General features: G+C 45.5%; 2 protein-coding genes across 4 annotated transcripts in view; one reads left to right on the forward strand and one right to left on the reverse strand.

The window, feature by feature from the left end:
• Positions 1 to 8,019, forward strand: part of BTRC (beta-transducin repeat containing E3 ubiquitin protein ligase) — a 34,115-nt gene extending 26,096 nt beyond the window's left edge. For all 3 annotated transcript variants that reach the window (XM_078861579.1, XM_078861580.1, XM_078861581.1), the window contains 5 exons: positions 3,358 to 3,476; positions 4,077 to 4,187; positions 4,852 to 4,930; positions 5,681 to 5,853; positions 6,414 to 8,019. In XM_078861579.1, the coding sequence (XP_078717705.1) occupies positions 3,358 to 3,476; positions 4,077 to 4,187; positions 4,852 to 4,930; positions 5,681 to 5,842 (471 nt within the window). In that variant the 3' untranslated portion in view covers positions 5,843 to 5,853; positions 6,414 to 8,019. The remainder of the gene's footprint in view (positions 1 to 3,357; positions 3,477 to 4,076; positions 4,188 to 4,851; positions 4,931 to 5,680; positions 5,854 to 6,413) is intronic.
• A 519-nt stretch (positions 8,020 to 8,538) lies between these two features.
• Positions 8,539 to 23,847, reverse strand: part of PCGF1 (polycomb group ring finger 1) — a 31,323-nt gene continuing 16,014 nt past the window's right edge. The window contains exons 4-9 of the mRNA XM_078861582.1: positions 23,250 to 23,315; positions 22,514 to 22,622; positions 12,415 to 12,463; positions 10,572 to 10,661; positions 9,487 to 9,567; positions 8,539 to 9,378 (exon numbers count right to left, since the gene is read on the reverse strand). Of these exons, the coding sequence (XP_078717708.1) occupies positions 9,328 to 9,378; positions 9,487 to 9,567; positions 10,572 to 10,661; positions 12,415 to 12,463; positions 22,514 to 22,622; positions 23,250 to 23,315 (446 nt within the window). The 3' untranslated portion in view covers positions 8,539 to 9,327. The remainder of the gene's footprint in view (positions 9,379 to 9,486; positions 9,568 to 10,571; positions 10,662 to 12,414; positions 12,464 to 22,513; positions 22,623 to 23,249; positions 23,316 to 23,847) is intronic.

The raw sequence follows: 23,847 nt of genomic DNA on the forward strand, positions 1-23,847 counted from the left end.
GTGGCGGTGGCATGGAGTTGTCCTTGTTGGGGAGGTTTGGATTTCTGACGGCCTTGCGAAGCTACGGAGGAGCGATGTTTGCGAGGACCGGAAGCCACAGCAGCGGTGTGTTCTTTAGCTTTTCTGAGATGATCCTCATGGCTGCATTTAGCTGTGTATCCACCAACTTGTGCACGCTTTTATTCCAAGCTGGAGCGCAATATTCTCTCGCAGAGACGATTAGTGCTGTGGTGGCCATCCGGAGCGTCATTGCGTCTGCTTCTCATGTTTCTCCGGCCAGTTTATGCACGAGATTAACTCGTGATTTTTATTCTACAACAGTATTCTGCAGGTGTTCGCAGAACGTGAGGTTCCTGTCGATAGTGACAACCGAGGTATTTTGGGTACTTCTCGTGCTGGACCTCTTCGCCACAGAAAGTGACGGCCAGTTTCTAGTCGGCGTTTGCATTGTTCCGGTCGAATGATGTAATGGCTGTTTTCCTTGGGTTTGGGCGGAGCCTCGAGTACTTGAAGTACATTTCGAGTTTCTTGAGGACTTCGCACAGGTCGTTTTGGACCTCCGTTTGGGTCCTTCTTTGGACGGCAAGTGCCAACTCACCGGCGTCGCCAAATTTCCGGCTGATGGTGACAGGGAGGTCACTTATATATGTTAAAAAGTGCCGGAGCAAGCACTGATCCTCGTGGGAGCCTGTTATTGAGTAAGTGGACTGACAGTGTTCCCTAAGTGGACACGGTATCGCCGGTTGGCCAGAAGCGATGATAGGAGTCGTATGGTCTGCTGGCATCTGATGACCTTTGACACCTTTAGCATGAGGCCCTCCTGCCATATTGTGTCACATGCCGCTGATATGTTGATGAAAGCAGCTCCTTGTGATGTCCTTGCGCTGGTGGCCAGCTTTGTGCGTGGTAAGTGCCAGCGCTTGGTCGCATTTGCTGCGGCCGGTGCCGAAACCAGCCTTGTTCAGTTGGTATAGCCTCCTCGAATATCCGTGACATACGGGTCGGGAGCATACTTTCCAGGAGTTTGTAAACTGTACTCAGCAGGGATATGGGACGGAATTTATTTGGGTTTGCGGTTGATATTCCAGGCTTGGGAATGGCAAAGACCTTCGTTTGTCCCCATCTTTTTGTAATTTTGCCCGAGGACCTTTTGTCTAAAAACAATCTGCCCAGCTAGCGGCATCCTTTATGGCCAAGATGTTTCAGGAACTCTGGATGAATCCCGTCTAATCCACCTCGTTAATTTGTTGATGTACACATTCCCTCGTATCCGCGAGGGATACATTCTGGAGGTGCCCGTGAATAGCAAAATCTTTTGAATGAATTACCTCGTACATAAGCTATTACATGTGTGAACATTATCATAACACACAAAAGTGTGTCATATACATAGCAGAGGTGGGACAAAGTCATTGTTATGCAAGTCCAAGTCGAGTCGCAAGTCATCAAATTCATGACTCGAGTCTGACTCGAGTCCAAGTCACATGACTCGAGTCCACATCTCATAGGTGGGACAAAGTCATTGTTATGCAAGTCCAAGTCGAGTCGCAAGTCATCAAATTCATGACTCGAGTCTGACTCGAGTCCAAGTCACATGACTCGAGTCCACACCTCTGATACATAGAGTAAATAATTGTTTATAAATGCAGTCATGTAGAGTTCCAGATGCCATTCACGGTTAAAAGGTTCGTGAATAACGAGGGAATACTGTAAATGTACATTTAAGACAAGATTTTACATATTGTATTAAAGGTCCTTTAGAAGGGTTTGACTGAGAAGTCCGTGCTGCAAGAGTTGGGTGGCAAGGCTGCACCCAAGACAGGCACATGCGGACACGGTCCATTCCAAGTGATTGACTGGAACACGTTGATAGCTGTTCCTTTAAGTGTGCCAATTTGGAGATATTGGCTCTTGGAGATTTCGTTGTAAAAATCAATGCACATCCCTCCCACTTGTACAGCAGCGCATTCAGATGTAGTCACTGTTGGATACTTTATAAATCGCCGACGATGATTAATACAAAACGTCACGTTAAATTGGTACACCGGGTGGTCGGCGCGGCTGTTTCCACCGCTCGCGCGCGGGGTTGTTTGCGAGAATGTTGATTTCGGTCACACAAGCGTGCAGCTCACAGATCAACTGTGCGATTGCCTCGATGAGCAAATCAAATATTTGGTAATTTATACTGTTCTGGGAATCTACCCACCGAGATTCACAGATGCAATTTGCAGATCCGTTAGGGGAAGGCTTCGTTTTTGAGACTTGGCCTCCGTATAGGCCAGGCTGGGCACTGTTATTGACCTGTGTTAAGATTTTTAAGATGCTGCATTTAACACCCCTGATCTTTCTGAAGAGCGCCATGGAACATTTAACTTGTGCACGGAATAGTTGGGATTTGTCATTTGTAATTATGAAAAAACAATCCGTTCTCATGTTAAGGTTAGTAATTTACAAAAAACCATCGGCAGCATCGCTCTGAGGGAGCTACAGGCATTGCCAGCTGTCTGCTCTAAATCTAAAGCTCAATCCGTGGAAACATTTCATACCCTGTTTTGACCACTAGAGGGCTCTGTCGTAACTGAAATATACAGCACTACGTAAATATTAAATATCTGAGCTTATTAAATGCACAGCATGTAAAGCACTTAACTTGTTTATTCCCTCATACATTGCCCAACAATGTACAAGCCATTATTCATTCTAATTAAATTGTTTCTAGTTTCTTTCCTCTGCCTACTTATCCTATTTTTACGATATGTATATATGCTGTAAAAACAGAATGTGCTTGATTTAGAAATATCTGTTAATATTACTGGGCTGCAACTAAAAACCCCATTCTGTGCAACCAAAATGATGTGGTCCATCTATTTTTTTACAAAGAAACCACATTAGGCACAGCCATTAGATATCATGTAACCTGCAGTGAAAGTAATAATATAGTCTTTCTTTAATTGAACCATACCGGCTGCATTGATGTGCGCACTAGTAAACCTGGACGGGCGCATTCTGCTCTGTGGAGGTGACAATGTCACTCTTCTTAGGCAGGGATGGGAAGTCTATGGCCTGCCACTTCAACTCCTTACAGCCCAGCGTCATCTGAGGCCTACCGCTTCAAAACGACTTGCAAATGACATTTATCCATCGCTGCAAGCATCGCGGCCACAGTAATTGTGTACGAGAGGAGCGTGCCAACTCACTCTTGTCACTGCACGCGCTTCATGTAGTGACAAAATTGAGGTGTGTCAATGTGTGACGCAATGAAGGAGTTTGAAAGGCCTCCTATTTCGCCCTCGGTGAGGGAAAGGTTGCCCCACCCATGTCTTAACGGGATGCAATGGTGTGTGGGTGCGTGTACAGGTGTGGAACACGAGCACATGCGAGTTTGTGCGCACGCTAAACGGACACAAGCGTGGCATCGCCTGCCTGCAGTACCGCGACCGCCTGGTGGTCAGCGGCTCGTCGGATAACACTATTCGGTGAGCTGGCCTTTCATTTTGCAAAACATGAGCGACTGTTATTTGCGGTGGCCATGCATGCACAGAATGAGAACACCTGAGCAACTTCCTTTATCACACAACTGGAAGGGGACCCATGCAGGTGTCACTCACCACTGATGTTAGCCCTGGCCGGGAATCAAACTCCGGCCGCCGGGTTCGTAGCACAGCACGCATACTACTGCCACCAATTAAGAGGGTAGCTTTCTTGGCTTCTCAACTGGGCTACCAGTTACAGAGCATTTTCCTGATGAGCCAATGAGCCAGAAAATAATTTATATTTGGTTAACGATGTGATGACTCAACTCCAGACTGTCTCACTGGGCAAATGCTGCGAGTTATTTTGATTTTGGGTCGCGGTCGTTTGCACTGCGGCTCATTTTGTTAACTACATTTGCCCAAATGTACATATGCCAACATTTGTAAATAATCGATGTGCACATGCACATTTAAATGCATATTCAAGCCTAAAAATAATACATATTGATCAATGGTTCGATGCACCATCGCACGCCTGGAGGTCCATCGTCATCTCGTTTTCGAGATTGTTGAGCGTCTCTGCTGCCGCCTCTTACCACGCAGGCTCTGGGACATCGAGTGCGGCGCGTGCCTGCGCGTGCTGGAGGGGCACGAGGAGCTGGTGCGGTGCATCCGCTTCGACAACAAGAGGATCGTGAGCGGCGCTTACGATGGGTGAGTTGCTGCCACGTCCGCCCCCAGACGCTTTTGCCGGCGTGCATGGATGGGACACGTGTCACCTTTGAGGCCAAACTCGGCGATGTTACGAACTCCGTTGTGGCAAAATGAAAACACTTTAGATTACCTTTCCATCATTCTCTTCTTCGTCGTCCCTGTTGTACCACACTGTAGATTGTGACAGATGTGTAATTGTATTTTACAACACATTGTGTACTGTTGTGGAAGATCATGGGCATCATAGAAAAATGTCTATTTCCACGTAAGTGAAGGCAGCCATCGGCTATATTTTTTTTATTAGTGCAGAGACACATAATTACGATGTGTGGTTATGTACATGTACAGTGGGGGTGTATGGATAATTTTTCACGTAGAAGTCGTTTGACCATTGAAGCTGCTGGTTTGGTGGTTTAAAGTGTTAGGTATTGGAGGACAAGGGGTTTGTGTCTGCAGGAAAGCTTGCTTCAGCCAAAGCTGCTCAGAAACAATGTTCTTCACTGTAAACACGAAGCAAAGTTATATATTAAGATTGAAATATGTAACAAGGTGCATGGGGGAAACTACCTCGTAGACATGGTATTGCGGGGACAAAGTATGTATATCATTTTTATTGTACAAGAAAAATACTTAACATATCCCAATGTTTGTTTGTGGTGTGCAGTAAAATTAAAGTGTGGGACCTGGTAGCAGCACTTGATCCACGAGCCCCGGCCGGCACTCTGTGCTTGCGCACATTGGTGGTAAGAAACAATGAGTGTTGGAATTTAAAGAAACATTTAACTATGATGATACATGTGATTTGTGTAGAGTAGCATGAGATATTGTTTTAACTGCAAGCAACTCATTTGTGCCGGTGTCAACTGACAATTCGGAGCAATTCTTCTACTGCTATTGTTATGGAAAACGATTGTCTTCAAAAAGCAAATTGTTATTGTTATTCAGTAAAAAAGATGAAGTCACCTTTTTCATGACTTTGTACACCATGCACGTTGCATTCCGAAAATGTGAATGGGTTATATTTGTGATTTGGTGCGGTCATTTGCCTGTGACCCAATCATTTGGGATGCGCCCGAGCTCATCGGGGTTCAGCCTGGATAGTGCTCCCATGAGTGACCACGACGCACAAACGCGTGGTCACAGAGTTTGCGTGGCCATGTGGTGGACAGCAGAGGGCAGTGCAGCCAAATCTGTTGTACTGAACCTCTACACTCACATCTATGCTGCCCACCTTTACCAAAGCTTCACCAACCAGCACGGTGAAGCATGGTGAAATAACCCCCACGATCCGCACGGCCTGTGGGGAAGCCCTCATCCAGCAGTCGAAGTAGCAAGAAGGGCTGCGCACGGGCAAGATAAATTGTCCACTTTGTCCGTGCATGCTGAAGTGCAATGGCCAGGGCGGTTTCCGAGTGAAGCTTGCACATTTGTGACGCGCGCCGTCGTCTTCCCCCTCCCCCTCCCTCTGCCATGTGGAACCTCTGGCGTTGCAGGAGCACTCTGGCCGCGTGTTCCGTCTGCAATTCGACGAGTTCCAAATCGTGAGCAGCTCGCACGACGACACCATCCTCATCTGGGACTTCCTCAACGTGCCGGCAGCACAGGCGGAGGCGGCCCGCTCCCCGTCGCGCACGTACACCTACGTTTCCAGATAGACGAACTGCAGGTCCGTCTGAGCAGACTGGCGCGGCCCACGCACGCGCGCACCCACCCATCTGTCTCGCCATTGGTGGGATGTGTATGGCAGCAATATTGTCGTTAAGCGGCCAATTGTAGTAGCCTAAACAAACGTGTAGCTAAATGAGAAACGGTCACTTGCATTGTTGAAACAATGTAACTTGATGTAAAAAATGTTGTTTACCCGAATTGCACATTATGGAATAAACAGCTGGAGTTTTTAAATAATTTTCAAATTGGCAAGTATGCTTTATGATGTTATTACTTTGACATATCTTGTAAAATGTGATGTTTCTACTAATAAGCTACCATAACCTGTATATTGCTTTTAAATCGAACAAAATTTTGAGTTGTATTTTTTTTATATATATACAACAAATTACAGCTTAATGCAGCAGTTGTGTTAAAGCACTGGTTCAACACTTTTTGTTCAAATTTGTTGTGTATTATATAAAACTTGCACCTAATGGCCTCACTACAACAATGTGACACACCTGCTCCCTACACTGGCTATTCGCGACCTGACAAAATTGCTTCGTTTCTCTCCAGGGACGCTGAACGAGCCTTCTCCCTGGATAATTTGGCGATTAGACGGATAAGCTATCAACAATATTAATTGTGTGTAGGCTTTTGAATTTACCGAGGGATTCTGGATGAAATCGACCAACACTGAAGCTTGACCTCTGCTAACTTGTGGGACATCTTGGCACAAGTGCATTTGGCTGGTGCCAGGCTCCCAGCTAAACACGGTGGCACTGTGAGCAGCCGGAAGAGTTTAGTTGATGGATGACCTATCACTACAACCACAGTTCGACACTTAACTACGTACCTACATCTCGGTGTATTTCAACGCTCTTGCCCCGACCCCTGTCTTCTTGACCTCATGGCTGCTTTTTTCGTGGCATTTGAAAACCAGCCTCAAGTATGAGTTGGGAAAACTTGTAGCTATTGTGAATTGCTTTGTAATAGGACTAGTGAGGTCGTGCTTGGTTGTGTAAATAAATCTTGTTTCTTTTTTTAATTCTACACATGGCATCTTGTCACCCGGTGTTTGGCAGTTTTGACCTACAAACATGTATTGGATGCTGCTATGATTTCATGTTGAAGCCAGCTTGTATTTCATCATGTTTGCCCATTTGACCATTATACTATATTTATCACAACCTTACTGCTGAGCACATTATAATTGGTGTTTAGGGAAAGTTGTTTAAAAAAAGAAAGAAATAAAAGTCTGTTACATCATTAACCAAAGGCTCAACTAAATTTATTGCTGCCCTTTTCAGTAGATGCCATTATAAGAGTGACACATTTACGCAGGTATTATAAAATCATAGAATGACAGCAGTGTTCTTACAGGTGAAATGAGTCACGGTCTGCAACATCTTTGTTTTCATATTAGTTTAGTTGTGTATAGAATCCATTTTCTTTTTTGTACTTTATTTTTTAGTGTGTGTGCGTGTGTTGTAAATTCACTGTTTGACTATTGGCCACGGCTGGACTTGGACATCATCTCGAGTAGATTGCATGCAGCTTTTGCTACGTTTCTTTTGTAAATAATCTTTGCTCTTGTGCAAGTGGACGACCCCACTCATAACATTAGTACTTTCAGTACGGTTTGGATTAAAACAAAACTGTTACATGTACATATATGGTAGCTTTGCTTTACAGTTCTCTTGACCGTGTTTCATGCATGTATTTGGAAAAAGAGATCAGACTTGCAAATCCCAATGCATTAAGAATTTAGTTAATTGCAAACTACGTTTAGCATTTCAACACATTCGACGCTGCTTGAGTAGAACATCTGGTTTTGGATTTATCATTAAATCTGACCGATTTTCTGCTGACGTGACTATTAATATTCCAAACAAATTGAGGTGGGGCATGTATTGAACATCTCTGCTTGCAACTCAGTCATCTGTGTGCATCATACAATTGCAAATAGTGCATATTTTCCCCTTTATGTATTGACATTAGATTATTAGAATGCATAGATAGCTGATTTCTGATTTCAGTGTAATGTTACCATAAGCAGTTTCTTTGGTCTTTGTAGTTTATTTTTGTACATTAATGTGTAAAGTCCATGATAACTGGGGTACTGATGTGCCTGCTGTGTTTGTAATGCTGTACGTCTTCAATAAACTGTGCTTAACTCCGATCCGTTTTAAACAGAAGCCTATCATCACAACCCCCAGTGTTTTATGGATGGGAATGTTTTTCAAAATAATTTTGTATCAATGTGTCTGATGAAAACTGTATGGATCCCTTTTCTTTGGCAAGAAACTTTGACCATTTAAAAATCCTCCTTAACATGCATGTAAATTCATGTTAGCTTTCTCTTTTCATTGGCTAAGCCATTGGATGCATTTTAATTGTGATCATAAAACGTGTGCACCTGTGTCTTTATATTAACTAATGACACAAACGATAAGTGTAGTTGAATAATGCATCGGTTTTGCGTATGTATGGATATGGATTTTTGGCACTAATTGCTGTTCGTGTGTAAAATGTACTCTGTCGCTCATGCCGTTTGGAAGTGTAATCTCTCACCCTTGATTCACTGCTGGCAATCTACGAGACAGATATTGCACCAAGTGGCGCGTACATTAATGTATAAATCTTGCACCACACGTCGAGTCTTTTTTTTTTCCTGAATAAAAATAGTTTATTCACGCAAACAATCTTGCGAGTGAAGGATTCAAGCTGCCAAGTCACGGTGGTCTATTTTATTTATATTACTATAGCAAAACAATTATATTAACACTAAAATATATATTTGAATTTACAAAAATGGACAGTATAAGATACCGCTTGTTTAGTTGACAAGGCAATTCAACCAGTGTTATCACATGGCTTCAGTTAGCCGATGCATATGTAATACTGAATTTAAGACCATTTATACCCTTTTTCTGTTTTTACTCTTCCACATGTTGGGAGTTTTAACATATTTTGGCTCAGAATTATAACTTTACAATGTTAGTCTTGAGTTAAGACTGTAGTACATGTAGTAGAACCTGGAACCTTTCATTGATACATATCTATAACTTACAAAAATATACATAAAAATACCATTTGGAATTATAATACAGCACTTAAATATACAATTTCCTTCCAGAGAGAAATTTCAGATGTGCAACTACCAAGGCTGGCTATTTACATTTCAATGTCATGTGACCATAGTACCCGTGTACAGATTACAGGGGGCTTGTGTGCGAGTAAGCAACAGCATCGCTTTTGTGCCAAACCGATCTAGCCAAGGATTTGTATTTGGATGCTTTATAACTCACCAAAAACAACAAACGACCTGTATGCTGTAGAATCGCACAAATACGCAGCAATAATTAATGTCGAATAAATATTCTTTTTTGGGAAGCAAACAGGGCACTTCAGTGCTCTAACGACTACCATGTCGTGAAGAAATACTTAGTCCCTGGTCAACAATTTTGTCTTGAATATGAAGCAGGCATCAGCTGACGGGGCCTTCCGAAATACTGTAGTACAAGAGCAATGGTGCTGGCTGAAAAAGAGAAGCGAAAAGGCGCGTGACTTAAATGCGTTGCATGTTACACTTTCAACGTTGAGCTTCAGCACAAATATGTAATGCTTCATTTAAGCGTTGACTTGCCTTTTGATACCAGTACGTCAACCAAACTTCCTTCAGTGTCGTGTCGTCCAAAAGTGACTCCTCCTCAAAATGTACAAATACCTGGACAGACGAGCACAAAAATCGTACAACATACATCTTTTAACGTTTTAAGTTCAAGGGTTGCAACACGATGGCGGCACGCGCCTTCGCGTCGCTGGAATGAACTGGCAGTCTGGGTGTGAATACGTGGCTGGACCGTAGATGGGGGGGGGGGGTGCTGGTGATTGATCGCGCGTGGCTGCGCGTTGCGGTGCCACTGCGCATTCCGCGGCCGAGATTTCCTCCTCGGCAGACGTCTCGCGCCGCCGTGCCCGCGACGCCGTGAAATTGCGGCCGATTGGAAAACAAAAGTCGCTTGGGAAAGCGGCGCCCCCTCAACGCTCGCTGCCCATCGCTACTTCAGTTGCGCAGGATTTTCTTCGCAGAGATGGTTTTTAACCGGCCGTGGTAGTGATGGTTCGATTCATTCGTCAAAGGGAGTACTTTTTTTGATGCTCACGAAACACGCCTAATTGTGCGCATGCGAACAGCTCATTATCTGTGCAAATTATATGCAAATGATATGTTGTTACATTTAAGTTAATGGAGGGAACAAAGTTGAATGAATGAGATAAAAAAAAAAAATCTTAAATCTATTCCCTGAATTGGCAATCAAATCGCTGGGGACGGGGTGGTGAATTGTTACATGCTTAATTATTTGTGCTCAATAATGAACATTGAATGTTGAAAAAAACATCTTAATTTGTGTTTGGGTTAAACCATTCATCGACGTTCATTGCAGTCACCCAAATTTGTTTTTATAAACTGAAGAAGAGCATCACAAATCTACACTTACCCACAGAATTGCATATTTTGCTCACAACCAGATAGGAATAGGGAAAATGGGCAGAGACGGGCATTATTTCCAACATTTCACGTTAATATCGTATGTGGGTAGAAGTGACAAATGAAGAACTCGACCGATATTAGATTTTGAAGAGTATACGAAGCTGCAGTGGAACGTATCTCGGCAGACACGAATCTCAACAGCAGCAGCCGCGTGAATCGTTGAGTAACGCACGCACCTGGGACGGGGGGCAGATGCCCAGCTTCTTGGAGAGGACCTGCCTCAGCTGTGACACGGTCGTGCGCACCGAACACCGCACAAACTTTTGCTGCAAGAAAAAGAAAATGTGACAGGTGCACCGCGTCAAAACTTGATACGAGTCTTAACTGACGAGAGCGGGGGGGAAAATGCCTCTGGAACACATCAGCTCCACTCTGGGGCAGAAAACGGGCATAGCGATTGGGAGATGGTATGTACAATGTTATAAGGAAGGTGTGCCTTAGGATGACTATGCCAATATTCAGTCCAAATTTAGTAAAAGTCCGAGCACGTGTAAAAGGTCCAGGGGTTGACGCTCGGCTTCAGGCTTGGCCGAGCAAATGACTGACCGCCTTGATGTAAGCGTCAGGTACAGGGTGCTGTGAAAATTCAAGCATGCAATTTTGATTTATTGTGCTCCTCAACAGCACAGAGGGAGTGATGGCATCGGCTGGTCCAGACATGCATACGAACTAGAACCGTCGTAAAAGTCCCAAGCGTGCATTGCTGGCAGTGCAAACATTCATCTTGCCCGTGATTTAACCCCCACGATATGCACAATGAACAGCATGAAAACCAATGTACCTCAACGTCCAAGTCTACTGGAATATCAAGTTTTACATTGGAGACCTTATCAGTACCTTGGCTCAAGTCTCGCACTCTTCATCACTTGGGCACGGAATTATAATTACCAAAAATGTGGTTTAATGCATCTGCATTTATTACATCTGCACACCGCACGCAACTGCGCGAAAACACGCAACATCCACACACTTCACGTTTGACGGCGGCCCATGCTTTTGCAGCGCACGACTCTTCCACGAGCACCTCAAAAAATTCGTCGCCACACAAATTGGGAGCCCACCGGCGGCACGCACAGCCGCCGCCGCCGCGTTTTGTCACTAAAATAAGTGGAGGCTACGGCTGCTCGGGCTTGCCAAGTCCCAGCGAACGGAGGTATTTGTCAGAAAATTAATCAGATTTCACGGGCCGCTCCCGGCATGTGCCAAAGCAGTCCCGCGGACAGACGCATGCGGTGCATTCATTACTCGGCTGCCTCGCCAGTAAACGACCCCATCCATCATCATGTATTATCTCTGCATTAGCCCATCCTCCCGTACCCTGCTGACTTCATTTCCTACAACACGCGCGCTGCTCTTAACACAAACGCACGGGAGCCGGCCAGAGAAGCCGCGCGCTCGTCTCCGCACCCCCCACGCGTCCCACATCCCCCACCCGTCCCACATCCCCGCCTCTTGATTTGTGTTGCAAGGAGCTCCAGCGACGGTCGCCTCTTTAACCTTTTGCTTTCAGTGCGTGTGTGTCGAAGGAGTGGAGGGTGCCAATTTTTACGACTGTGTCTTAACTTGCCGGGTAAATGTGCCGCAGATGACGCCGTGCGTGCACGACAGAAACGCACACATTTGGTCGTGCAATTGCAGCGTTCGTTTACGATTTTAAAGAAATATTTCGGATAAATATACGGACAAAATTACTCATAATGATATGGAATGTAAGCAAAGTTGAATATTTACATTCTTAAAATTGTTTTTACATATTGCTTTAACTCGGGTAAGACGAGTCATTCTAGCGTGTCACAACACAGCCGCAATGAATACAAATGCTAAAGCGTTAATTGTTTCCTTCATTTACACCGAACACGTGCTAATTCATCATGATGGGAGTTTAAGCACAGCGCAGCAATATGGTCCTGATCAAGCCCATTAGCCGCCAGCCCGGTGTGGGGGGGGCAGCTTCCTCTCTTCGCCAGCGGCGCCATAACAGTGTAATTAGCCCACGCCGCTCCATCATCCTCCGCTTACCTTCAGCACCGGCACCGGTGGCTCTTTGCCCTCCGCCCCCTGCCTCGAGCTGCGGTAGGAGAGGGGAAGCAACAAAAAAAAGTCAGAAAACTATAAAGGGGACAGGTTCATCACCCCGTGCCAGAGTCGCATTGCCAGAGGTCGGTCATGTGTGCCCAAGCCTTGGGAGTATATTCTCTCCAAAATAATGAACAAAAACATATCAACAACTAGATTTGAAGCTTTCGTGACTGCAAGGATTCATATGCTTAGGTTTTTTCGGTAAAGTCACGTAGGTAAAAAAATTTAATTTATAAAAGTAAAATAAAAATAAAAATCACGTTTCGGAGGCAACAGAAGCTTCCATCATCCTCCGCTTACCTTCCACCTGAAGACGGAAGCTTGTGTTGCCTCCGAAACGTCGTGATTTTATTTTAATTTTACTTTTATTAATTTAAATGTTTTACCTACGTGACTTTACCGAAAAAACCTAAGAATATATCAACAACTGTTGTAACCAAAGTTCTGTAGCTCTGAAATAATAATAGACGTTTTTTTGTTGCATCTCATGCAGGAAGCCCACCCTTTTCGGAAAAGGTAAAGTATAAAAAAAACGAGTGAAACGCTCGCAATGTGCGAACAATTTTCAATGCAAAGACATGAAGAGCAATAGTACGTCCTGGTCGAATCGGCCACGTGGAAAATAAGTAATATTGAACGTTCCGTGCTGAAGCTCAAAAATGACAAAGCAGGTGTGTTCATGAAAATATACGTGAAGAGTGGCTCGTTTCACGTGCATTTTTCCAAAATTCCAACCAGCCAAGTTGCGGACCAAAAATCACAGCAGGCGTAAATATCGGTGGAAAACATTTTCAGTGCTTTAAATGATAACGTTTTTTTCTCCCGTTTAACTGCCATACGGCGATGGACGGTCCTCTCGGTGGGCAAAGCGGTGCCCTCTACCGTGTCGACCAAAGGTCACTTCAAGGGATCCCAAAGACAGTTTGGTGATCAGCGCTCTCTAACACGCCGTGTTGCGGCATTGCAGTGCCAGAGTTCTGAATGGATGCTTCATCTCATGACACCACACCGGTAGAACAATCGTGATAAAACTGGAAGGGAAAAATACAGAATAAAGTGATCGTACTTGTTCTCCCAGAGGTAGTTTAACGATCAAAGAGAAATTCGAATCATAAGAGCAAAAGTAGGGTTGGGGGGGGCAGGTTATAGAAATACTGTCCCCTGTGTATCTCCTTTCCAGGTAGAAAACAAAAAACAACAAAGCAATCGACAGATCGATGTGTGTGGCCATAACGCGGGTGTTTTAACGAGGGCTGCTTGGCCAGAGTTTTCACTGAGTAATCAGAAGAGGGGAAATTAACGGCGGGGATGTGCTCAATGTTCCGTTACGAGCGGAGGAGGCCGCTAAGTGCGGCCATGAACAATCGTGGACGCGCGACACTTAATCAAGGCACTGCGGGGTGTAAACAACCGCGCTGATGAAAATGGCACCCTTCCCCGCGCTCCTTCTTAATGTGCGCTAAAAAACCCATTTGCATGACATTAATGGCTAAATTACTTCATCAATTGACAGCTGAAAAAGTGCAAATGTAACACACGACATTCATTAGCGTAATGAAGTACACGGGATACAAAATTGCACAGCTTTGCGCGCCCAATGGCCGGCAGTTTGTCTGCAGAGGAGACATGCTCATTTCTGCTCCTCTTTCCCAGAGTGCAACAGCACCACCTTAAGAGGCTTTCTGGCGGCGACGAGGTCGTTGATATACAGCGGTGCGGGGTCGCGGGTGGCAGACGAGCGATCGGAAAGGGAGAATGACTTTTTGATCGAAATGCACCCGCAAGTGCACTTTTGGAAATGTCAGACGTTTGGTGGCAGTTTAAAAGAGGGACGTCACACCACATTTGCGAGAGCTTTCCAGCCTACACGGACACATTTTCAACCGTGCGGGATACCCACAGATTCACCCCGCTGAAAACTTAAAAGGGGGGGAATGTTATAATATTGTTTTGATATTTTTTTGCGGTGCAAATCTCTTTTTTCTTGCAAAATATATTTTTCCATTATTATCAAATATTTCCAAGGACCGCATGCCTCTTTGGAAAAAAAGCGAATAGCGAAGCCTCAAATTCTTCACGATTTCATTTGACAACTGTATTTTATCAGGTTTTATTGAATGATGATGAAAAATGTTTATGCGCCACGACAAAAACATGTTTATTCTTCACGATGCAGGCAGGTGTTTCCTTCTTATCGAGTGAAGGTAATGTTGAATAAGAGAATTATTAAAGGATTAAATCTCAATAATGTTCTAATGCACCTCGTATATTTGCAAAAATGACGAAGACCAAATCACGTACCTGATTATACAAACAAAAAATGAACCCGTAAAAACAAAGTTTTTCACTATAAATCCTTTATATGCGTGGCGGCTAGAGTCCTCTCGTCCTCTGGCTTGCGATGGCTGCCACCTATGGGTCAGATGATTGCCTGCCACCATTAAGCAATTGGTAATTAAATATAATTAATTTTTTCCTAAAAAGTGTAAAATTTTGGAAAAAAATTTTCACGAAAATAAATTGTCACGCACAACGAGTCTGTGTGCAAAATGTCAGCTCGATTAGATCACGGGAAGTGGGTTAAAAAACGACCGAAAGATTTGCACGGTCGTAAGCGCGCAAGCAAGCAAGTGAACTTAATATAATCGAAATTATCGAAATTTAATATAAAGGATTTAAAAAAAACTACTGCATGGAGCTCAATGTCCCAAAGCAATATCACGACATTTTTAAATGATGTTCACATGCATGCTAAAAGAGCAGAACTTGCATCGGGAGCAGCCTGATTAGGGTTCTTAACGCGGGAGAAATTTGCCGTTGTTTCAATCGTAAAGACACTCGTCCCAATCAACAAAGCAAAAAAAACAATCGCAAGTTGTACGCAGGGAGAAGCGCTGAGCCAGACACAACGGCCACAGCAGGCTAATGGGGTCCGGCTCCAAAATTAACAGTGTCTTCTGCCAGCTTAGGCAGCCTCCAAAGCCCAAGCAATTACGGGCGGTGGACAACCTGGCAATGATGGATCTGGGCACTTAACCCGCTCCCTACTTTAATCAATATTTCATCATGAGCCTCGCTGAAAGATGACTCGTGCTTTGGTGCTCTCTCCACATTACCAGAGGAGAAAAAAAAAAATTATATAGTGCCCCCCCCCTCCCCACTGCCCCCCCCCCCCCCCCCGCCTTCTCAACTCACTCCCACCTACACAGTTAAAAAAACATAATACCGCCGCACAGAAAGCATCAGTCCCTGTGGAGGCTTGCGCACAACAACTGCCGTCGCAAGCAAACAAAAGGATGATGAACATAAGGGGGGGGTTTCACACTTTGTCTCCATCGCAGTAATTGGACTTATGATTATTTGTGGCCGCTGAGCGTAATGGAGAGCGGAACCCGATTGAGGAGGCATGGCGTGAGAGGGCCGCTCGTGCCAGGTGAAGCCGTCAGCAATCATTACACGCAACGCTTCGGAACAAATGATCCCATTTAATAAAAGGCGTCCGTTTTACCTTTTTGAGTACGGAAATTGAGTTTTCTCCATCGCCAGAGGAAATGTGCAAATCCAATTAAATGATGTACATGGCTGATCATAAAATATTTTGTACCAACCACCTACAATGAAATTTTAATATTATTACCCGGAATGCACTTTGGCAACACTACACCAAATTACAAGCCTAAATTGCATTATATAGAAATGAATTTAAGAATATGTATGTGGTACACTGCCCCATATACATTTTATGTTGACACTATGAACGGAGAGGAAGTGACTGCGAAAACATAATGTAATGACAAATGTCTATTCAACGAGGTGACAAAAAATAAACTGAAGCAAAATAAAAACAACAAAATATTACATCCCGTGTTCATTGAAATATTTTCCAGGAAGCTGTGTATGTGTGTGCACAGGAAGATGCATTATTCAGACGGTCTCCACTATCAGGCGGGCTGACGGTGTTTTTGTTGATGTCATTAGCTCACAGTGAAGACACACCAGCGTGCGGGTAGTCATAACTCAGGGCCCCGAGACAAACGACTTTCTCAAATTCGCACCTCGGCGCTGAAGGGCCCATTATCGCGTAATAACAAAAAAGACGGATGGCTCCTTTCACGGCGCTGCGGTTAATGCGATTCCGCCGCACGCCGGGCCCCGCGTTAACTCCAGCCTGCCCGGCGCGCCCGCCGACGTACTCCCGCCTAGAAGGCCGTCTCGGCCCAACCGCAACCCGCCGCACGTTTACAGGCTCCCGCCAAGCCGAGGATCTCTGGCCGATCCCTCCCCCCGCCCGCCGCCCCAGATCGTCGCGCGCCGTGCTCTGTCCCAGCGGCAGCCCGCGCACACAAACGGGCGGCCGGGCGAGGCGCGCGGGACCGTGGCAAGACCGCCAGAGTGTTAAATAAGGGCAGAGGAATGGGCCCCGTGCGCCTAATCCGATATTCCTTCAATTATCTCAGCACGAGCAATGGCAGAACAGTTGCTCCCCTTCAGCAGATTAATATATTAATAAAAGTGAGAGGGCGAAATAGATGAGGTCGGCATTTTGCTTCCGCGACTCTGCCTGCCCTCTATCTCCCCTTCTCCTTCATCAGAATAATGTGGCTGTAATGAAAATGACACGGCGCTCAATATCAAGGTGAAGGTTTCCATTACGGGCGACCAATATTGCAGGGGCGGCCCCCAAGGAAGAGGGACGGGGGAATGTGCGATGACAGCTTAATTAAACTCTGATGAGCCAGATTATTTGTCTAATTCTCAATCTGGTCAAGAGGTCTCCGCTTTATTAACTGCATGCATTTTGCGGAGTCTGCGCGAGCCAGGCGGATGGGGAAATGTGAAATTATTGCACTCAAGAGTTAATGCACAAGTGTTAAAGATAAGCGCTGCTAATGAGCGTTTACACTTTCAGTGCTCGCAGCCATTATGCTCTTTCCTTGCGTGCTCCTTCACCGCAAGCACCGGGCGTCTGCGCACCTTTTTCATTGGATTTGCATCAGAGTTCACCGTGTATTTAGCCTGAACATAAACAAACTTCTTCAAATGACCGTCCGCGTTTACAGACGACGTTGTGGCCGCCATCTGATACTTGATAAACACGCAGTTCATTTTACACCTCCAGTGGTTTAAACGTTACCGGGGAAAATGTTCACGCTGGACATACTTCCCTGTTTTTTTTTTTTAATAAACGTTTTATTTCAATGCTCATAAAATAACGTTTTGAATCACGCGAGCGCGTGACTTAATGCCGCCGCACGATCGCTTGCTCAAACACGATGTGTCCAATGGATTTTGCCGTTGCCAGCACGAAAAATACCCCCCTTGAAAATTGTGGTACGAGAGCGCTCCACACCAGCGCCTTCCCATTGCAAACAGCTTGCGTGTGAACTCTGACCAAACCAGTCTACTTACTGTTTGTTACCGCTCATTGCCTGTAATTTATATTGATGGATGTCCTCTTTTTCTTTTTTTTATTCTAATCAACTGCGGACACGAATAATCACTCCTGCATGAACTAAGCTGCGCTATGCGCCATTTACCCGAGTCATTGGAAACTAGCTTTCCTGCTGCTGCTACTGCAGCAGCAGCAGCTGCAAGTGTCCTGATTTTAATGCATTAAATATGCTGACAAGGCTGCTAATAGACTGGAATAGCAATGAATCTAAAAGTTATACAACCTCGAAAAACAGCCAATGTGTTGTGCATGCATTAATATTAAATTCGACGTGAAGATTCATGCCACCGTTTATTAATCGCGTGAACACGTGAACTATGGTCAACTAATGACGCACAATATCTAAAACAGGACCCTGCGGGGTGGGCTGGTAGGAACGAATAACCAAATAATATAAACATAATGTATTATTACACTTTTTAAGCCAGGAAAGCCCCACTGAGTCAAAAGGTTTTTGTAGGGTCCTGCCAAGTGTTTGCAGTAGGGGTCGATGTTGATACACGGACGGACGGACGGACGGACGGACGGACGATATAATCTATTGGTGGTCTGGTCCACTTGGTTCCTACCAGTATAACCCCCTCGTAGAAACTGCCATCAGGTGAGACAGTTTTTTTTTTCCGTTTCCATCCAAAACCCGGTATTTAATGGTGGAAAATATACAGAAAATTGATATGGTAGCTGAGAAAACATATTGCTTACTTTGTTACAGAAGCAAATATTGCCGCCATGGCTGCAAGCTTTGTTCAAACACACCGCAAGGTGCTTGCCCAATCTTTCTGACAACAGAACATTACGGCGTGCGTATTACTTCAGCTTTTTGCAATTGTGTATTTTTCACTTTCATACCACGCTCCGTAACCTTCCCCTCGGCTCGCTGTGGCTCAATTGCACTTGAAAGGAGAGACGGATTTTTGTAAACAGGGATGACAAACCGGCATTTATTTTGTTAAAGGTGGTCGATAAAATGCCGGAGACCTGATCGCCAGCCCTCTGTCCACTTCTGTCCTGCAGGAGTCACTAAAGCAGATTTTGTCTTCGAGCAGCAGTCAACCTTCAGCCTTTGCCCTTCCTCCCAGTCATTAAGAGCTGCTCACACATGCCTAGCAGCTCATTTACCCCCAATCAATACCCAACGCCAGACCCGGCTCACAACTTGACATTACAAACAGCCTCTCTCGTTCCCGCTGCCTCGCACCCTTCCCGACCTCGCCTGCCCCACCCGTTGGCCGTCGCGCACCCACTCCCACCTCCTATATTCCTTTTTCTTCCACCCTCCGCGCGCATTTGACCCCCAACCCCATCGAAAACCTCGCCCGATATCACCCCAAGCGGGAATATGGACAGGGTGGCCACAGCCTTGAACTCTCTCCGTCCCTTCTCTCCCCACTCCGTCCCCCCCCTCCCAACCCCTCAAGTGACGCGGCGGGCCAGCCATCAACGTGACGCGCATTGCTTGAGACGCGAAGCGAGAGATTGGTCGATTTCAATTAGGGGCCAACTACACGCGGCAATCTCTCAAGCCCAATCACAATCCGTCAGCGGCAGGCGGTGAGATGGTGAGGGGGGGCAAGGCGAGGCCACCCACCGCTCCGAGCCTCGAGGCTCCATCCCGCAAAGAGCTCAGTGTTGGAGAAAAGAGGGAAAAAAAAAGAAGAAAAACCGTCTTACAAATTAACTCGGCACGGTCAAGCCTCCAGGCCATTTTTTTCCAATCACTGCAGTATTTTCTCGTTTGGCCATTACCTTGGTAGAATACATTATTCGTATCACTGTGTTTTGGTTTCTCTCCCTCCCCCCACCCCCCTTCACATTATTAATTACACCGTCAATACTTAACTAGGAACTTTCAAGCATGTTTTTTTTTTTCACAAAGTTAAATGGTTATTTTTAATACATACAATACCTTATCGTTCGGAATGTAACTTCTACGATGAATTTAAATGTATTGTTACCATTATTTTCCCTCCCACAAAGTGTACATTTGAAACGTCAATATAACTAACCAAAGATGCGCACATATATACCACGATCGGCAACCATGCTGGATGAAGGCCTTCCCAAACTGTTTCGGTCTCTCAGGTCTCATGAAACAGCTGCACATGATCCATATTTCCCCTTCAGCTACCGCTCCCATCGTTAGTCTTGTCCAACAGAAATGCGATGTCGCTAACTTGCGGACGTTCTCCGATTGACGAGTCCCTCTCTTTTTGTCTCTCAGTGTAGTTCCAAGCATGCACCTTTGGACGCTTCTTTTTCATCTTTAGTTCCGTGTTATTTGTTCTACGCCCATGTTTCTCTTCCATTGTTCACAGCAGCTAATATATAATTAGGAAACACTTACTTGTTTATGGTACGCGTCTCTCTTCAACTACGACAAATAAATACCAAGAAAAAACACGTACGAATGTACACGACACTACGTGCATGTGTAAAATGTCTGAAAAACCATAACGCCCCATCAAGCCGACGGGACATAAAGGTTTTTGGGTTTTGCTAAAGGACTCGGTATTTCAACTACATTGCCGGTGATCAGATGGTACTTTAAGAGAATTGTCGAAATGTCTTCGTTTCATTCGCAGAAGCGCTTTTGTCTCATTTGGTGGGAGGAGATAGAGGATGGAGGAGGACGAGGATGAGGGGGGAGAGTTCGCGGGAAGAAACTGGGCACAAGCCCCCATCCCCCGCCCCCCCCCCCCTCCGTTTGCGCCGGCCTGCTGCACTTAAGCGCAGGCTTTTTGCTGGTAGTTGGGCGGGCGGTCGATGGGCTGATAGACTGCAGTGCCGGCGCGAGACGCATGCGGTAAACATCTTTAACTGGAGCCATCAATCACGCACTCCGCCAACAGCCTCCCGCCGCAGCGAACGCGGTAAATCTCCCCGATTCGCGTGCGCGGCCTGCACCACAAAACGCTTAAATCAATTACCGCCCCTTAAATACGTTTGCACCTTCTGTCCGATCGCTCCCCGCAGTAACAACTCGTTTTGGAGAGCTCACTTTCGGTACAGCTGTATTAACGGTATAATTCTCCCTGCTCGCCGCTGCGTTATACTGCCTTGCGGGGAGAATTTTTTCCATTTCACGGGGGCAAAAGCCTCATTTCTATGCATGTGCTGGGGCCAAGATGCATCGGGGTAAGAAGTAATTTAATGCGATTGAATAGCACCGTGACCAAAAACTGGTCAAACTCCTGTCTATACCCGATCCCGATTCACATGCTCTATGCTGTTTTGCTGTACCTATTTAAACCTAGGTCCCCCTTAAAGATACACTTATAGTCTCAATGGGCTTTTACCCGGTCATAAATAAGAGTTATCTACGTGGTGAAGTGATATGCACAATGCACTATACACCCGACGGCCAGAGTTCAATTCCTGGCCATAGACAACATCAGCGGCAAGTCATATCTGAACCGATCCCCTGTGCACCTCTCCCTTTACCAACCCGCACCGACTAGCGTGGTGAAGTATGGTCAAACAACCCCCAGAGCGTGAAGGACTTCATCCAGCAGTGGAATTAGGATGGCCGCAAATTAAGTATTGTTTTTCTATTAGGCATCTTATCTACTCGCGCTCCTCGCAATTTGATGTACCGTGACAATTTGGGGTTATTATTCTATTTTAAGAATAGCTAACCTATTACATACAACATATACAAATGAGAACCAATCGTTTCTCACACACATCGCCATTGGACGCATGTATCGTGAGCACAAAATCAACGACAATTTATGAATCTGCACATCGTTACATACCGGGCCGACTATCCATCAGCGCTTACAATCCTGTCCTTTTTGGCACAGCTATTTCACACTTTAAGTAATTTATTACAGTACCAATTATCAGCTTGATGACAAATCAGACACAAAGAAAATAGCTGGGGAAAAAAAGCATCGCCCGTGATCCCGCGCGTGAGACTGGAAGGGAGGCGATGGGCGGAACTTGGTGACATCGTCAGCTGCGTCAGTTGCGTCGCGCTGGGTGCAGCTTCAAAGGGATTCCTGTCTTCGAGTAAGCTGGATGTAGGAGTGGTGGCCCCCGTTATTGGGGTGCCACGGTGGTGAGATGTTAACTATCTCGCCTGGTATACATTATGCGCGGGTTCGATCCCGACCCTGACACCTATATATTTTGAGTTTGCGGTGTCTCTCTCCCCGTTGTCATGTTGGATTTTTCTCCAGGAACTCCGTTTATTTCCCTCCACATTTAGAAACACACGTTTAGATTATTTGGCTGCTATAAATTTCAACATGACAAGCCACTTCGTTGAGCTATCATTTGTGGCCAGGTCGCTTCTGAAAAAAGCTACATAGCTCAGTAGACCTTACCTGGTAAAACAAAAAATAGTAAAGAGTATTAAAGAGTCCTGAGTAAATCGACCACAAGTCGATTACAATGTTTTATCGATTAATTCACTTAATCGACGAATTATCCCAGCCCTCGTTACAACCCTAAACCGAAAATCCATCTCTACGCTCGCTATCCTGCCCTTCTGATCGACTCAACTCTGCGACGAGTTGAGTCGCGCGCACATGGTGGGGGACGCGAGCGAGCGTGTCGCGAGGTGCCCGGGCGTGTGCCGCTCACCTGTGTCTCTCCAGGCACAGCCGCACCAGCTCGTCGTAGCAGTAGTAGTGCGCCTTGGAGAGGTCGAAGGGGAGACTCTGCAGGGACGTCTGCTCCGCAGCCGTGCTCTCTGCAGGCGCGACGCCGATAGCACAAACGTCACGTGCGTCGATCGCCGTAAGCCCAGCTGTTTCGCCGCATCGCAGTTTGCAACAATTTGATGCAGACCCAGATATCCCAAGTTTTGAATTGTTGCTGCTGTTTTCTGCCCCCTGGCTGCCCCCCCCCCCACCCTGGTGTTTGTAGCAATTTAAAACTGATTTTTTTTAAAAACATGTTTTAAACAAATGTCCACCAGGCCCCCAATGATGTTCAGTGCAGTCAGTCTCCAACTCTTATGAACTCGCTCTTCTCTGGTCTCTATATTTATATTCAATGAAGAGGGGCCTTTGCCTGCAACATTACCACTTACATGTTTTTGTTTTAAGTAATTGTGCTTGTTCGCCACTGCCAATGAGTTACATTAATTCATGTAGAATATAATATGGACATTATTTAACAATACATTTGTAAATATTGCTGTTTGCATCTTGAAAGTACATTAACATCCTTTATACAATGGCGACGATCGTGCCAAGCACTTAATGACACTGATAAGGTGAACGAGTGCCATAGTATTAAACAAGTTCTGCGCATGGAATCGTTTGTATTTTCGCTTGAAGCCATATACACAGCACACGGGCATCTGCTCACCCACCTTCAGCCTGAACGACCCGGTCAAGTCCCCTCGACTGATAAAATTCCCTGATGCGGCGTTCTTCATCTGTGAGTACACAAAGAGAGGGGGAGGGGGGGGGCGTCAATGTTAAACGAACGCTGCGAATCATCAACACATGTCCACAGCTGGAGGGCAGCTGCCACCGAGGGGTGTTTGCCAAAATTATCTCTCAGCACAGGTCATTGATGATGGGTGACCTGGTAGCCAGCTTGTGGTCAAGAGCACAATGTCGTTTCAAACACCACGCTCTTCTCAAAAAGTGTAAACTTGTAATAGCATATAAAGGGGTGTGCCCCTTGTGTGGATAATACTGAAGTGACTTCAGAAGTAGCTCTCCAATGACGACTTTCAGGGCTGTTCTCTGACGCAGAATAGTGCCGTGCTTGCCGCAACAGTTCCAAATGGAGATTCCTTCAACTCATGACGTGACATCAATAGCAGAAATGGAATATAATCATGGAAACAATTTTAGATGGAAAAATGCAATTAATAAGTGCAACTCATTCTAAAATGCAATCCCTCCCTCCCACAATTCTTCAGGAGTGTTTAATATTCCATATTGTTGACCCACCCCCCC

Source organism: Lampetra fluviatilis, chromosome 12, assembly GCF_964198595.1.
Source record: "Lampetra fluviatilis chromosome 12, kcLamFluv1.1, whole genome shotgun sequence".
Taxonomy (NCBI): Eukaryota; Metazoa; Chordata; class Hyperoartia; order Petromyzontiformes; family Petromyzontidae; genus Lampetra; species Lampetra fluviatilis.